The sequence below is a fragment of the Salvia miltiorrhiza genome, chromosome 8 (assembly GCF_028751815.1).
Source record: "Salvia miltiorrhiza cultivar Shanhuang (shh) chromosome 8, IMPLAD_Smil_shh, whole genome shotgun sequence".
NCBI classification, from domain to species: Eukaryota; Viridiplantae; Streptophyta; class Magnoliopsida; order Lamiales; family Lamiaceae; genus Salvia; species Salvia miltiorrhiza.
Window position 1 is genome coordinate 50238998 of NC_080394.1, and position 16252 is coordinate 50255249.

At 39.6% G+C, this 16252-nt stretch overlaps 1 protein-coding gene and 1 long non-coding RNA gene across 2 annotated transcripts; both read left to right on the forward strand.

The window, feature by feature from the left end:
* Positions 1-1701: 1701 nt before the first annotated feature.
* Positions 1702-5582, forward strand: LOC130998881 (leucine-rich repeat receptor-like serine/threonine-protein kinase BAM1). Its single transcript, XM_057924304.1, has 2 exons — positions 1702-4924; positions 5015-5582. Exons 1-2 carry the CDS (start codon positions 2380-2382, stop codon positions 5371-5373), a joined length of 2904 nt encoding a protein of 967 aa, XP_057780287.1. The 5' UTR covers positions 1702-2379; the 3' UTR covers positions 5374-5582.
* Positions 5583-7209: 1627 nt separating this feature from the next.
* LOC130998883 (uncharacterized) lies at positions 7210-11132 on the forward strand. The gene is made up of 3 exons (XR_009093320.1): positions 7210-8337; positions 10267-10328; positions 10839-11132. It is a non-coding gene; the product is annotated as an uncharacterized LOC130998883 (long non-coding RNA).
* Positions 11133-16252: the final 5120 nt, after the last annotated feature.

Genomic DNA, 16252 nt, shown 5'->3' on the forward strand with positions numbered 1-16252 from the left:
TCAACAGATCAATAAGTGGGCATTATGCTATAACAAATTTGGCTTGCTTAAAATGAAAAAAACTTGGGGAGGCAACAATGATGGGTGTAAGAAATGATGATGATTGTTTATGATCAAACAAAATGAGTGACATCTGCTGCTGTCTATATATATTTGTGTGGCTTATTGCCTGAATGCAACAGAAAAAGGACTGGTTGAGAATTGTACTATCTGATATATCTATAAGTTTCCATGACATAAGAGTAGTGGAATTTTAATTTTTAAATTAAATTTTTTTTTTTGAGTTGCCCTTTTTCCTTCTGAAATGATGCAGAAAATTAGTTTGATGTCATTGAAGGGCAGCACCACCTTGATTGCTCTTTCCCAAGTCACATTGTCCAATGATTCGAGCAATAATTGTGTCCTAACTCTCTCACATTTTAAGGAAGTACTAGTCTTGCAAGATTTTTGCTTCTTCCTTAGTTTGAATTGAAGTGAGGTGTGTGTGTGTGATAGTATTATTATTATGGAGAGAATTTCATTCCAACAAATTCATGAGAATGACTCTTCAATGTGGGCCAGCCATCAAGATTGACATAGACATCTCATGAGGGTTATTACCCTCTTGCTTGTGTTGTGTGTGTGGGTTAAGACAATAACTCATGACAAAAACTATACTTGTGTGTGTGTGTTTTTGGAAGTTTTGGTTAATAGTAATACAAGAGCACTCTTTTCCATGCATACAAGGGTGGGGGCTCATGGATTTCAACTTAATACAAGAGCACTCTTTTCCATGTGAAAGATAATGGATTTTTTCTTTTTTCAAGTGGAGATCAAAAGCAAAGATCTCTCTTCTCTCTCTCTTGTCTCTCTGCTTTTGCTTTTTCATCAGCTCTCCCTTTAGGACTATTCCATCTTCTAATAAAGCTCAATTACACATTACTATAGTGAGCATTTGGTCCCATTCCTGTAGGACAAATTAAGGAGGGAAAGAATAAAGCACAAGAAAAAAAGAAATTAAAAGAAGATGGAGGGAAAAAAAGCTTTCTTGGTTGCTTCTCCCATGCAGTCTATTCATGCTAACATAATTATATTATATATTGAACATTCTTAAAAAGAAAAACAAACATTGTAATGATATAATAATAATCATCATCTTTTGCTTCTCTTACATCCTACCCTATGTTGCAGGCACATGAGCCCTCTTTTCAGCTGTGGGAATTGCATTGCAAGAGAAAAAATGCTTGCTTTTAATGCTCTCTCTGATTAATACCACTTATACATCAAAGTACACAAACCTTGTGTCCTCAGCTACTAATTAATTAGTTAATTAATTAAGCTTTTTTGCACAATTTTCACAAATAATCTTCTGGGATTTTCTGTCAGCATAAAATCTTTAGCTCATTTCCCACAACCTCTTTTTTCTAATTTAAATAATTCAGTCAAGAAATAAAGAATATATAGAAGAAATTAATTTGAAAAATTTGGTAATGCTCCTTGTAAAGGGTACAGTGTGTGAGCCATGCAGAATCTTGAATGAATGCAGGAAATGGTCCCAAAAATTCAGATATAGTATACTTTTGTTTTCATGCATTGCTAAAATACACAAAACATTAAATTACTGAAAACTACAATGCAAATCCACACATCTTTATGCTGTCACTCTCATTACATGGGGTCAATCATATATATACTAGATGAGTATCTTTGTAATAGTGGCATTAATTGATTACATTAACCCCACCATTTTTATTTATTTTTTAATTTTTTTAGATATATATCGATGAAGAAGACGACCATGGCTATGATATATATTTATCAGAAATGAGTGAGCCAGCTCAGCCATTTCTTGATTGCTCAAAGTGCAATTTCATCACCTCCCACTCAAAAGTGAAAGAAAAAAGCAAAGAAAAAAACTATATTTTGATATCTCTTCGTTTAAAGATATGAAAGTGTGACATTGTAATTTGAATAAAGAGAGGGAGCAAGAAAGAAAGTGTGTGTGTGTGTGTGTGTGTGTGTGAGAGTGAGAGAGAGAGAGAATCAACTTTTGCTTTTTGTTTCTTCATAATCTCTCAACTTTAAATTTCTGTTATCCAACGGCTGTTTTTAACCCTCTCTTCTTCTTCTTCTTTACTTGGGCCTAACCTCGTGCTTAAAATTAAACCTCTGCAAAAAATCAAAATTTTCAAACATGTTCATCTCGGATGAGCTGATGATGATCAAAGCAAAAGAGGAAAGCAAGAAAAGGCGACGCTTAGCTTCTTCCTTGAAGTTGAAGTCTCTTTTTGCAAGATGATTGATTCTTTACCTCTATACAAAAACTTCAACTCTTTCATATTCCCTCTGCTTTCATCCCTTCCTCTCCAAATCCTCCATTAATTTCTCTTACACAAAAAAATGGTGCCCCTCATTGCTCTACTACTAATAGCAAACACCTTCTTCGTCTCCTCCTCCACCCTCATATCCGACTTCCACGCGCTGATCGCGTTGAAGCAAGGGTTCGAGTCCCCAAACCCGGCGATCAGCGCGTGGAACTCCTCAAACCCCACCTCAATCTGCTCGTGGCCCGGCGTGAGATGCCTCCACGGCAGGGTGGCGTCTCTCGACCTCTCCAACATGGCGCTGTACGGCTCCGTCTCCCCCGACATTTCAAGGCTCGACCGGCTGGTGGAGCTCTCCCTCGACGGGAACAACTTCACCGGCGAGATCAAGCTCGACACCATGAGCTCCCTCCGCTTCCTCAACCTCTCCAACAACCAGTTCAGCGGTGGCCTCGACTGGAACTACTCCACCCTCCCAAACCTCCAAGTCTTCGATGTCTACAACAACAACCTCTCCTCCGCCCTACCTCTCGGCGTGGTGGAGCTGAGCAAGCTCAAGCATTTGGAGCTCGGAGGGAACTTCTTCTACGGAAGTATACCCCCGAGCTATGGCGAGCTCGCCGGATTGGAATACCTATCGCTGTCCGGGAACAATCTGCAGGGGAGGATTCCTAGAGAGCTCGGCAACCTCACAAGCTTGAAGGAGATCTACCTAGGCTACTTCAACGTGTTCGAGGGCGGGATCCCTCGAGAGTTTGGCAAGATGATGAATCTTGAACACATTGATCTATCCTCGTGCGACCTCGACGGCTTGATCCCTCCGGAGCTGGGCAACATCAAGTCATTGAACACATTGTACCTGCACATAAACCGCCTGTCGGGGCCCATCCCGAGGGAGCTGGGCAACCTCACGAGCCTCGTCAATCTTGATCTGTCTCTGAATGCGCTCACCGGGGAGATTCCCTACGAGCTGGTGAACCTCAGGCGGATCCGCTTGCTCAACCTCTTCATGAACCGGCTGCACGGCTCCATCCCGGACTTCGTGGCCGAGTTCGTAGAGATGGAGACGCTCGCCCTCTGGATGAACAACTTCACTGGGGTGATACCTAGGAATCTTGGACGGAATCAGAGGTTGCAGATTCTTGATCTGTCTTCGAACAAGCTCACCGGTACTGTTCCTCACAGCCTGTGTGAATCTGGGGAGCTTAGGATACTTATTCTTCAGAAGAATTTCCTTTTTGGGTCGATTCCGCAGGATTTAGGCACGTGTTTGAGCCTGGTGAGGGTGAGGTTAGGGATGAACTACTTCAATGGCAGCATTCCTAGTAGCTTCATCTACCTGCCTCAGCTCAACTTTCTTGAGCTGCAAAACAATATGCTGTCTGGTTCCCTATCCGAAAACACCGATGCCGAGAATCGAACTCAACTGGGGCAGATGAATCTCTCAAACAATCAGCTTTCCGGGCCCTTGCCCTTTTCCCTCTCCAAATTCACATCGCTCCAAATCCTACTGCTCGGCGGCAACAGCTTCTCCGGCCCGATTCCGCCTTCTGTCGGAGAGCTGCACCAGGCGGTCAAGATTGATCTAAGCGGAAACTCTCTCACCGGAGAAATCCCTCATGAAATCGGTGAATGCCTACATCTCAACTATCTGGACTTGAGCAAGAACAACCTCTCCGGCCCAATCCCGTCGGAGATATCCAACATCCGAATCCTCAACTACCTGAATTTATCACGGAACCATCTGACCGACGCCATACCCCAATCGATCGGCGGCATGAAGAGCCTGACGACCGCCGACTTCTCCTTCAACGACCTGTCGGGCAGGCTGCCGGAGACAGGGCAGTTCTCGGTGTTCAACGCCACCTCTTTCGCGGGCAACCCCAAGCTCTGCAACCCCTGCAACGCCACCGGCGCCGCGGCGGCGAGATCGCACAACGCGTTCAAGCTGGTGTTCGCGGTGGGGCTGCTGGCGTGCTCGCTGGTGTTCGCGACGGCGGCGATCGCGAAGGCGAAGTCGTTCAAGAAGAGCGGCGGCGAGTCGTGGAAGATGACGGCGTTCCAGAAGGCGGAGTTCACGGTGGCGGACGTGGCGGAGTGCGTCAAGGACGGGAACGTGATCGGGCGGGGCGGCGCGGGGATCGTGTACCACGGGAAGCTGGCCAACGGCGTGGAGATCGCGGTGAAGAAGCTCCTAGGGTTTAGCAGCATCAACAGCCACGATCACGGCTTCAAAGCCGAGATCCGGACGCTGGGGAATATCAGGCACAGGAACATCGTGCGGCTGCTGGCCTTCTGCTCCAACAAGGAGGCCAACCTCCTCGTGTACGAGTACATGAGGAACGGCAGCTTGGGGGAGGCGCTGCACGGCAAGAAGGGGGGATTCCTCACCTGGAATTTGAGGTACAAAATCGCGCTTGATTCCGCCAAGGGCCTCTGCTATCTCCACCACGATTGCTCGCCCTTGATCGTCCACCGCGACGTCAAATCCAATAACATTCTGCTCAACTCAACCTTCGAAGCTCACGTCGCCGATTTCGGCCTCGCCAAGTTCCTGGCCGACGGCGCCGCCTCGCAGTGCATGTCCGCCATTGCTGGCTCCTACGGCTACATTGCTCCAGGTACTTTCAATTTCAATTTTTACCCCCAAAAATCGAGCAACAGCGACATTAACCATAACCCTAATGGAGTGAATTGATTGGAAATTGCAGAGTATGCGTACACGTTGAGAGTGGACGAGAAGAGCGACGTGTACAGCTTCGGCGTGGTGGTGCTGGAGCTGGTGACGGGGCGGCGGCCGGTGGGGGAGTTCGGGGAAGGGGTGGACATCGTGCAGTGGGCCAAGTGTTCGACGAAATGCCGGAGAGAGGAGGTGAGCCAGATCCTGGACCCGCGGCTGACGGTGGTGCCCAAGGATGAAGCCATGCACCTCTTCTTCGTCGCCATGCTGTGCGTGCAGGACAACAGCGTCGAGCGCCCCACCATGAGAGAGGTCGTGCAAATGCTCTCCGAGTTCCCCCGCCGCGCCTCCACCTCCAACCACCAATCCGATCACAAATCACTTAATTAATTAATCATTCAAAAACCAAACCCTTTTTCTTTTCTTTTTTCAAGCTTAATTATGTGTTTTTAATTTTTGTTTTTGCGGAAATTAGGTGGAGAATAACTGATTATATAAGTAGGGAGGTGGTAATTACTAATTAGTTTGCTTTAGTGTCCTTGTATTATATAGTGTACACACAGAGAGTATTACCATTTTTTGTTTAATTTTGGGGTGAATTACGTGTTTTCATTTCTATCAACTTTTTTTTTTTTTTTTTTTTGGTAGGTTTAGTTAAATATCTCGAGATTGTGTGGAGTTATAATAACTAGTGTTATACCTGTGCGAAGCACGGTATGAATATTCATACATATTTGTCATGTATAGTAGAATTACTATATAATTGTAAAAATATATTTAAGCGATACAAAACATAATACATAAAAATTAAACAAAATTGAAAATTTACATTATATAATACAAAAAATAGAAATTAAAAAAACTAAAGAGTTTTATATCATACAGTTTATATTATAAGACAGTACAACACAAATATAATGTGATACACATAGAATATTAAATTAGTGATTGTGAAAATTTATACATTACTATTGAAATATAATTTATCGTGTAAACATACCCTAAAGATAACAAATTCTTTTTGATATAAGCATGCCCTGAAGATAACAAATTCTTTTTTTAAAATTTTGAAAGAATCCCATAGTTTATGCCAAACGCATTAATGTATTTGTATTATCATTTTGCAAGTAAACTTACTATTTTCTATGATTTCTTAAACTTTTTTTACAAAAGGTAGTGTTTGTAAAAAAAATAAAATAAGAGATAATATCTTTCTCTATCGTTTTATATATTTCTTCGGTAATGTTAACTAAACATTCGATACCACAATCTTCTTAATTTTTTTTTAAAATTATATTTACTTGTTTACATAAATATGCGGCACAGAAAAAGGATATGCCGTATGCGCGACAGAAAGGGATATACTAATTTGATGTACTAACAATTAATAAAAATTAATGAAACATTGGTAAATTTAATGATGTGACTAAAAATGGTCCATAGTACTTAAGATAATGAAGCTAATAAATATACTAATTTGACAATGACATAAGGAGATGCAGATTAATCTAACATATACTTAAGTTGGAGTAAAAAATATATAAAAAATTATACTACCATTTAACTTTTGTATTTAAGTGCATAATTATGAAAATCATCTTAAATACTACAACAAATATGATAATAATATAGTGGGCGTGTCTTCTATTAAACAGAGAAGTCAAATATAAATTATAAATTCCGAAAAATTTGTTCATAAACCACATTATCAGTACTATTACATTATTCATCACCATCACCACATACCAAGATTTTTAAACCTTGCCGACTGATGACCCTTGAGATAGCAACATAAAGTTGATCATGGCTGAACACAAGTTTCTTCAAATACAAGCTCACATCTGCCAATGATTGTCCTTGACTTTTATTAATGGTCATTGCATATGAAACAACCAATGGAAACTGTCGTGTTTGGAATTTGAAAGGCAATCTTATATCAGAAGGTATCATATTGAGCCTATGGATCAAAACTAATTGACCAACATTGCCACCACTTAGTAATTTTTCCTCCAACACATGAGAACCCAACTTTGCAATCACAAGTCGAGTGTCATTACACAGTTCATTATGATGATCAATATTTCTCAAAAGCATTACCGGAGTCCCAACTTGTAACACCCCGTACTTTTCCTTATGTTGTGAGGTAGTGTCTTAACACTATTGAGAGTACTGAGATGTCGAGATGCGAGACTACTTTTTTTTATGACCAGATAAGACAGATTGTCTTTTTAATAGAGATATGAGTGGACAAACCAATGATAGAGTTAGAGTGAAGAGATTTAAGAAATGAGTTGAGTTAGAGATACTGATTGAATTGAGTTGAGATTTTATTTTATTTCCGACTACCGGGAATAGAATTACCGGATACCGAGTTATCAGAGATTTACTGTCCTATTAAGAAAATAGGAATAATGAGTTTGACATAGAGTCGAGGAAGAAAGAGTGAGAACCTTGATGAAAAGAGTCGGTCAGAGAGACGTCTAGTTTGTTTGTGTTTGCCGACTGCTTTGACGTGATATTATGTGAACTTACGTGACTAATTGATTATGTGATTTTTGTTACGTATGTCTTTATGAGCAAATTATTATATTTTTTATTTGAGGACTTTAGCGCTTGGAATTTTGATTAAGTTTTCAAAGCAAGTGCGGTTTATTTTTACCGAGAAATCGAATGATGTCGGTTTATGGAAATTTTTCCAAGCATAATATTTTTTTAAAATTATTTTTCCTACGAAGAGGAATATTATAATTGAGTGAGTGCACTAATAATAGTGCTATAATTATTATTTTGGTCACATGAATAATTATACTATGGTATTTTATTAATGAGTGACATTTCCATAGTTATTGTGATTTTTATTTAATCACCCTTCTCACACTTTATTTTAATTTCACTACCATATGTTATATGCCTTAAATGACTAAGTATAGAGTTTGAGAGAGTAGAGATTGAGAGTATATTATGGAGAGTGTAGAGATTAGAGAGAGATTAGAGAGAGAGAGATCATCCATTAATTGCAAATATTCTCCAAGATTTGGAAATCTCCTTTAAAGATCACAAGATCAAATTCAATCTTGCAAAGCCAAACCTCTCTCTCCCTCACTACAATTTTCGGCCATCATCTCTCTCCCTCACACACATTTTCTCCCAACACACACTCATCTTCTCCATTTATCAATTCCACCATTTTCCTCCATTGATGGAAACCTTCGAAGCTTCCTAAAATATTACCAAACACTTCAAATCACTCTAATATCCTCTATAAACCTATTCTATCCACTTATAATCAAGAAAATCCTTGAAGAAGAAGCTCCAAAGTAGAGTGAGAAAGTGAGAATTTTGGTGAGAACTTGGGTAAGTGGCCATGTTTTTTTTTAAATTCTTGCTTGAAGGATGTTGTGTGAGTGTATTCTTGAAAGATGAAGCAAGAAAATCACCCCTCCCTATTTTCCATAATTTTCGAAAAAAAGGGTCTCCATCCCTTCAAAAAAAATTTCTTTTTCTTTTCTTGATTTGGGGTGAAAAATGAGAGTTATGTGATGTGTATTGATGTTTGATATATGTTGTGAAATATGTGTCTTGAGATGTGAAACTTTGATGGAAGTTAGTTTACCCAAAAAGGGGAACTATAGAGTCAATGAGTTAAATGATGAATTGATAAGGTAAATGAGTCTATGAGATGTATATGATGATTATTGATGGAGTAATTTGAGTATATGATGTCAATTGGAGTTTTTGATGTGAGTTAGTTTACTAAAATTAGGGATATGTGTATACATGCCCTTATTGGTGAATTGATGGTTTTGATGTGGGATTAATTGGTTAAAAATGAAAGATCTATAAGTTGATTAAAGATTTGTGTGTGTTTGTAAAAAAATTTCAAAGAGTTAGTTTAGTAAAAATTAGGACTTTCTAGTCTATGTGTTATTTAAGTGGTTTTGCTTGAGATGTATGTTTTTAAGCATGATAGTAGTGTTTTTGTATATTTGATTAAGTCTATTGTAGGCTAAATAAAATTTTGGCTTATTTTAGTTTGTATGAAATTTTGAGTTTTTATATGATGTGAGTTTGATGCTTTATAAAATAAGGTTTAATTGCTCTATGATCATTATGAGAACTTTATCCTTGTTTGTTGAGAGTTTTATGTTGATACATGGATTTTCTATAAAATCTAGTTTATATGATAAAAAGAGAGTAAATATGTGAATAATGAGTTATATGATGTAAATGATCATATTTGAGTATTTGAGAAATTTCGAGCATGATATTGAAAAGGAATTTGTTAGATACGTTCGTTGAAATGTTTTCTATGAGATTTGAGTTGATGATGAAAGACAAGAGTCGAGATTGTATATTACGAGTATTTTGATGTATTTGAATGTTTTTAAGTGCTTTAAGTGCTTAAAATGAGTTTTGATGAGTTTGCATGGTTTAAATGTTGAGTTGAGCATGTTTGTTTGTGTGTATGTTTCGGAGTCGTTTTTCACGACGCGCTGACTCACTGTTTTCGAGGGGTTCTTGATACCCAAATACCCTGACCATTTTATGGTAAGTATATTTGAGAGTCTTGAGTATACCGGTAAAATTTCAAGTCATTTGGACTTCGTTTGCTATTTTTATAAAATGTAAAACTAAAACTGCTACGTTCTGCCGAATTGTTCGGTGAGTAGCCAATAGAGTCATCGTTTCCAGTAGCTTTCCTTAGCATTCTGGAACCCAAATGTTTATGGTTGAGACCTGAGTGTCTTAGCTAAGTTACCACAAAATTTCGGATCGTTTTGACAACGTTTACTATTTTTAAAAAATCAAACTTTTCGATTGCTAAAAACTGCCGAATATGGTAGACTGTAGTAAAACAGTCATATCTCCTAAAATACTTGGATTTTTTGATCCTACTTTTTTTTAAATGAAACTAGACTCAAAGAGGTTTCTTTTGGTATAAGTTACGACCCCAGGAGAGTTCGGTACAGAGTCTGGTGAGGTTTTAAAGTTGAGTCAGTGCAGAGTAAAGCTTGTTTTCGACTTGTCTATGTGTGTTTTTAATATGCTTAAGTGTTTATACTTGTTTATGTGCTTGTTTGCTATGAGTTTGAGTCGAGTTGAGAGTTAAGTCGAAAATTGGACGTGTGAATCCTTAGAAGCCGAGTATACCTAGGGATTGAGTTATAACGGGTAAATAGACGTTGAGTGAGAAGTTAAAGTAAAGAAGAGATTGGATTTGGAAATTGAGTTCTGACACATGAACCTTCGATGACGATGACGATGTGATGATGACATATGAAGGCCCGAGCGAGACGAAGAAGTAAGTTGCCTGATTTCTTTCCAGAATAAGCGAAGGACTTCAGGTGGGCAATATTTTGAGTATACATATATCATACGAGCTTTCGAAACTGTTTTGATGATGTTATGAATTTATCAAATGCTTTGAGATAAATGATATTTGAGAACTGTTTGACTTGCCGATTTTTGTTGATAATGACTTGTGTGTTACCCTCTACTGAGACGAATTCGGTCCTGCCACAAGCGGGATTTTGTGCACAGAGGTGACTGTGAGCCGTCTTCGGGTCGGCCGGTCACGGTACTTGAGAGGGAGGCCTACTTCTCAGTACCTTTGATAATAACGAGTTGTAGATGTGGTGCATACATGTTGAGATCTTTGACTGCAGTCGTTTCTTTATGATATCATGATTATTAAAACTGCTTACACAGGTTAATTTACGCTAAATTTATTCCTGTGTATTGCTGAGATGGGGCAAGTTTCAAACCTATAGCTCTAAGAGCACATTTCTTGTTTTTCGGCGTTTGCTCACTGAGTATTATGTACTCATGCCCTGCATGTATTTCTAAATGTGCAGGCTAAGCGAGGAGCGAGATTGGTCTGGTGCTAGTGGGGGAAACGTTTCAATCGATGTAATTATGTTTTCGTATTGCCTTCATGTTAATAGAGTCTTGAGGATTGAGATACTTTGTTTTCTTTTGAAATCAAGCAATTTACTCACGGTTATGTGTCTTCATACATGTAATCGATTCGCCTTTTGCTGCGATACTCTGCATTTTATGATTCCTTATGAAAAATGAGCTATACCCGTTTTGTTTTTGTTCGTGAAATTCCTGATAATTAAAAAGTTATAACGACGTTGACGATTTTACCCTTGGGTTCATTTATGATGATTTTCCTTAGCATGCTTTGATGCAAGCTTCCGCTTGATGTTCGACCTATTCTTCTTATCTTTTATTCTTTTAAAAATAGTCGTATTGATACTCGTACCCCACTATCACTAGTGTCGGGAATCGGGCTGCGACAGGGTGGTATCAGAGCGGGTCATCTGCTCTGAGTCTATTGCTTGACTGAGTTGAACCTTTGATTGCTTCTACTCTTTAAAATTGAGTACTAGTCTAATTTGAATTCTTAGGCTAGTTTGAGAGTTAGTTCGAAACGAAACCCCAGCACCCCATCTCCTCCGGCTTAATGAGGTAAGAGGTTGATGTTGTTTCTTGTTGCTTTCCTGTTGAGAGTTGAGTTTGTTTACCAATGAGTTATGAATTGTTTTGATGACGGAATTGTTTTAGATGATGGATTCTGATATGAGGCAGTAGTTGGGGATTATGAGGAAAGATGTTGAGACTAGTATAGCCGATGCCCCACCGTACTAAACAAGGATGAGTCGAGCGACGATAGCATCTACCGACAGATCGACGAGTACGAGAGTCAGGAGTCAGAGCCGAGCGAAGAGACGGAGCCGAGTGAGGATATGGGGGTTGACGATGCGACAAGCAGGATTTCATGAGACGACGACTAGCGATCACGTGTATCTAGTAGACGCGTACATATGTATAGATGCATAGTTGTTATATATATATATATATAGGTAGAGAAGCATAGTATAGTGTGTATGTGTAGATAGCATAGATCTATAGATGCTTAGTACCTATGATACCTGTATAGCCAGAGCATCATCTTAGTGTTAGGACCTTTGTACATAGGATCCTACTTTTGTAAAAGACCTCGAGAGAGAGGCAGTTTTCCTTATATATATATATATATACAGAGATGTTGATGATTAATGAGTTTCACTATCTTTATCAGAGCTTTGAGAGTGATGATGATGTTGAGGCTTGATGATAAATGAGTAATAGAGATTGATGAGAATTACCAACGATGATAGACGAGAAATAGAGTAAACGAGAATTTTTAGAATTTTGAGATCACGTATGAGATATAGAAGTGAAGTAAGAAAAAGAGAAATTGCATTTAGTAATGACGAACGATTAGTTTCGAGGCCTATAGTTATATGATTCTTTTTCCTTATAGTATACCTCCGAGAAGAAGAGGGAACGGAAGGAACATAAACCGAGAAGAAGATGAAGAAGAGGAGTAGAGAAACCAACCGTTGAGACGATACGGAGAGAGTTAGAGATTTCATCGCAAATTATAGACACGACCCTAATAGGATGAACGTATTATGGAGACCTTTTGGGATGCATAGATACTATTGACCAATTGTACTTTGAAATAGAGGTACTTTCACCGGGACCGCGTTTATCATCGCTAGAGTAGTCATGAGAGTAGACTTATTGAGTCCCTATCCCGCTTGGTCGCATTTAAATTTTTCTGCATCCATTTGAACTCCTACATGAGATGAACTATTTGCTATTGAGAAATTTTTCCAGATCCACTGTGTTTGAGCCTGAGCCATTTGTGTTGGAAATCCTTACCCCTTGCTTTAACAGTGGACAATTTATTCATTCATTTTCCACTTAGTGGATTGCTTCTACTCCCAGTATTGATTTACTTCTATCATATCATATCTCAGTTTTTATTCTGGATTATGTTCTAGCTTTTGATCTTACCTTGATTGTAACTTCTTCATTATCCTTGAAATAGCACTGGCTGTTATGGAATCATTCCATTACTTGAGCTCGTCTTGTTCAAGATCAGACATTTTTCTTATTTCATTTCATCACATCCTATTACCCTACCACATCCGACAAGAGTTAGGAATGTCTAGGTGACTAGGATAGTATAACAAAGAGAGTGTTTGGAAGAAACACGATTTATGTGAGCAGTCGTAGAATATATTATTACGGGACGAGCACAACTTTTCGATTATGGATTTTCTTATATTAGCCAAGTATGCAAAAAGCTAACCAATTCGAGGATGAGAAGAAGTGATGCTAAGCCAGAGTAGGCAAATAGCAGATTCAAGGAGATCGAGATGACAAATTAGAGCAGATAATGTTTTCACGATAGCAGACTGAGATGACGACTAGTATAGATGTAGCATCGTCGTAGTATTAGGGGATGTTTTATTTTCGTTATGCCCCGCAATTAGTAAGAGTTCTCGAAAGAGAAAATTTTCTTAAGTGTTTATATGACGATAACCAAAGTCTCTATGCTTGAGTAGAGTTTTGATCTGATGTTGCGATGATAGACATGAAATATGTCTTTGACGTTGAGTTATGAGAATTTAGAAAATAGTATGATGTTGAGTAAGAGTTTTATGATTTGTAAGTTATGAGAATTAGTTCTAAGGTTGATATATGTTCCCTTAGACTTTTGTCGAGGAAGAAAAACCGATTGAAGAAAGAAATAGAGTTGATAATATGAGATAAGGCAATAAAACCGTAGCTGAATACGAACGTCAGTTTCGCGACTTGGTTCGGTATGCCACATATCGAGAAGAGATGAACGAAAAGATGTTAGAATTGTTTCGATTAGGTTTGAGACAAGAGGTACGAGATGATTTAACGAGTCAGAGTGCGGTTATGTGTACTGAAGCATTAAATAGAGCATTTGATATAGATTTGGCAATGCAGCTAGAGAACGCGATTTAAGCTTCAGCACCCCGAACGAGTTAGAGCACTCAAACGTGCAATTCACATTTTTCTAGACGAGGGCAAGAAGGAAAGAGAAAATGGGATGACCGAAGTCAAGGTCCCAAGAAGCCGTGGCAGAGTCAGAATGCGCCACCGCAATTTCAGAACAGAGATAAACGACCTTATGTTGGCCCAGCTGCCCCAGCAGCAGGTTTTCAAGGACCGCGAGGATTACTGCCTTGCCTGAAGTGCAATAAACTCCATTTGGGAGAGTGTAAAATGGGACAGAATACCTGTTACACCTGCGGAAAAGTTGGACACTACTCTAACCAATATCCGAATCGTGGGAGCGGAGGACGACTGAACCAGTTCCGGCCGCAACTCAAAGCAATGGATGGAATCTTACCGCTACTTCCGCCACAACGACAACAGCAAGCCTATCGACCGCGACAGTCAATAAGGCAACCACCAGCCCCGCAGGCAAATCAACAGCATCACCAGAGGGTGTTTGCACTGGATCTGAAGGCACCAGAGAAGAATCAAAGAAATTTGACAGGTATAAGCGAGTTGAAAGGAGTTCCTATCGTAGTTTTGTTTGATACTGGAGCTTCGCATTCTTTTATCTCACATACGTGTGTCGATACCTTAGAATTGAAAGTAGAGCCTGCCCCACAATCTCTAAGAGTACTCACACCCATAGGCAGAACTACGACGGTTTCGCACGTGTGCCCTAACTTAGAATTTAAGTTAGAATCGATTAAGCTCGAGGCTAGAAACCTGAGATTGATGCCCATGTGGCACTTGGATATAATTTTGGAATGGACTGGTTACAGGAAAACCATGCGAAGATACAATGCAAGGAGAGACGGATATCTTTTCAGCCACTTGGCCAAGAACCTACTTCCTTCATTAGCATTGAGAGAAAATGAAAGAAGACGCCGATTATCTCGGCACTACAAGCAAGGAAACTCTTGCGAAGAAAAGATACAACAGCGTACGTTGTATATTTGAACCAGAGAGACGAATCCAAGGCAAACGTTGATGACGTACCCGTCGTGCGAGAGTACAAAGATGTTTTCCTGAAATTTTACCAGGATTACCACCAGATCGACAACTTGAGTTTACGATCGTTTTAGAGCCCGACGCAGCACCGATGTCGAAAGCACCATACAGAATGGCCCCTGCTGAGTTGCAAGAATTGAAGCTGCAACTTCAAGAACTTCTAGATTTGGGCTTCATTCGACCTAGTGTTTTCCCGTGGGGAGCACCAGTTCTTTTTGTTAAAAAGAAGGATGGAAGCTTGAGGTTGTGTATCGATTATCGAGAGTTGAACAAAGTGACGTTAAAGAATAAATATCCGTTACCTCGAATCGCTGATCTGTTCGATCAACTACAAGGAGCGAGCACTTTTTCAAAGTTTGACATGAGAACGAGATACCATCAGCTGAAGTTACGATCGGAAGATATTCCGAAGACGGCATTTCGTACGAGATACGGACACTATGAGTTTATAGTAATGCCTTTCGGTTTGACGAATGCCCCGACAGTATTCATGGATCTCATGAATCGCGTTTTTCACAAATACTTAGATAAGTTCGTGTTAGTCTTCATAGACGATATCCTGATCTACTTGAAGAGTAAACGAGAACATGAAGAGAATTTGAGGATCGTGTTGGAAAGATTTCGAGCTGAAAAGCTTTATGCGAAGTTAGCAAATGCGAGATTTGGCTGGAAGAAATCAATTTTCTCGCCCATATTGTTTTTGCAAGAGAAATTGAAGTGGACCCAACGAAAGTCCAAGCGGTACAGGAGTGGAGATCGCCAACCACACCGCACGAGATTCGCAGTTTTCTGGGATTAGCAGGATATTATCAACGTTTTATTGAGGGCTTTTCGAAAATCGCTAAGCCATTGACGCACCTGCTAAAGAAAGAAGTCAAGTTCGTTTGGGCGGACGAATGTGAGCGAAGTTTTCAAGAGCTGAAGAATAAAATCCCGAGCGAAGTTCATGACACCCCTTACACCGCACATGCAGAAAATACGAAAATGTACTGAGACTGAAACGACGCTTTGATAGGAGAATATGAGGCGAGAGATGGCATCTTTCATAGAAAGATGTTTGATGTGTTAACACGTGAAGGCGCCACATTGGCAACCTTATTCAAATTATGCCTATTAGAGACTTCCACAGTAAAAGTGAGATCACATAGCCATGAATTATGGCATCGATTAGCAAAATCGAGAGAAGAAAATCCAACAGTTGAGTAATCACTGATAGATTCTTTTGACGTTAGAGACAGTGTTTATGTAAGTTTTCCTCATCTCGAGGAGTATGTCATTTTCGAGTTAACAAAGAACTCAAACCGAGATATATATAGGACTTTATGATATATTAGAGTAGGTAGGCCATGTAGCCTATAAACTAGCGTTGCCTCCGAGCTTCGCGAACGTC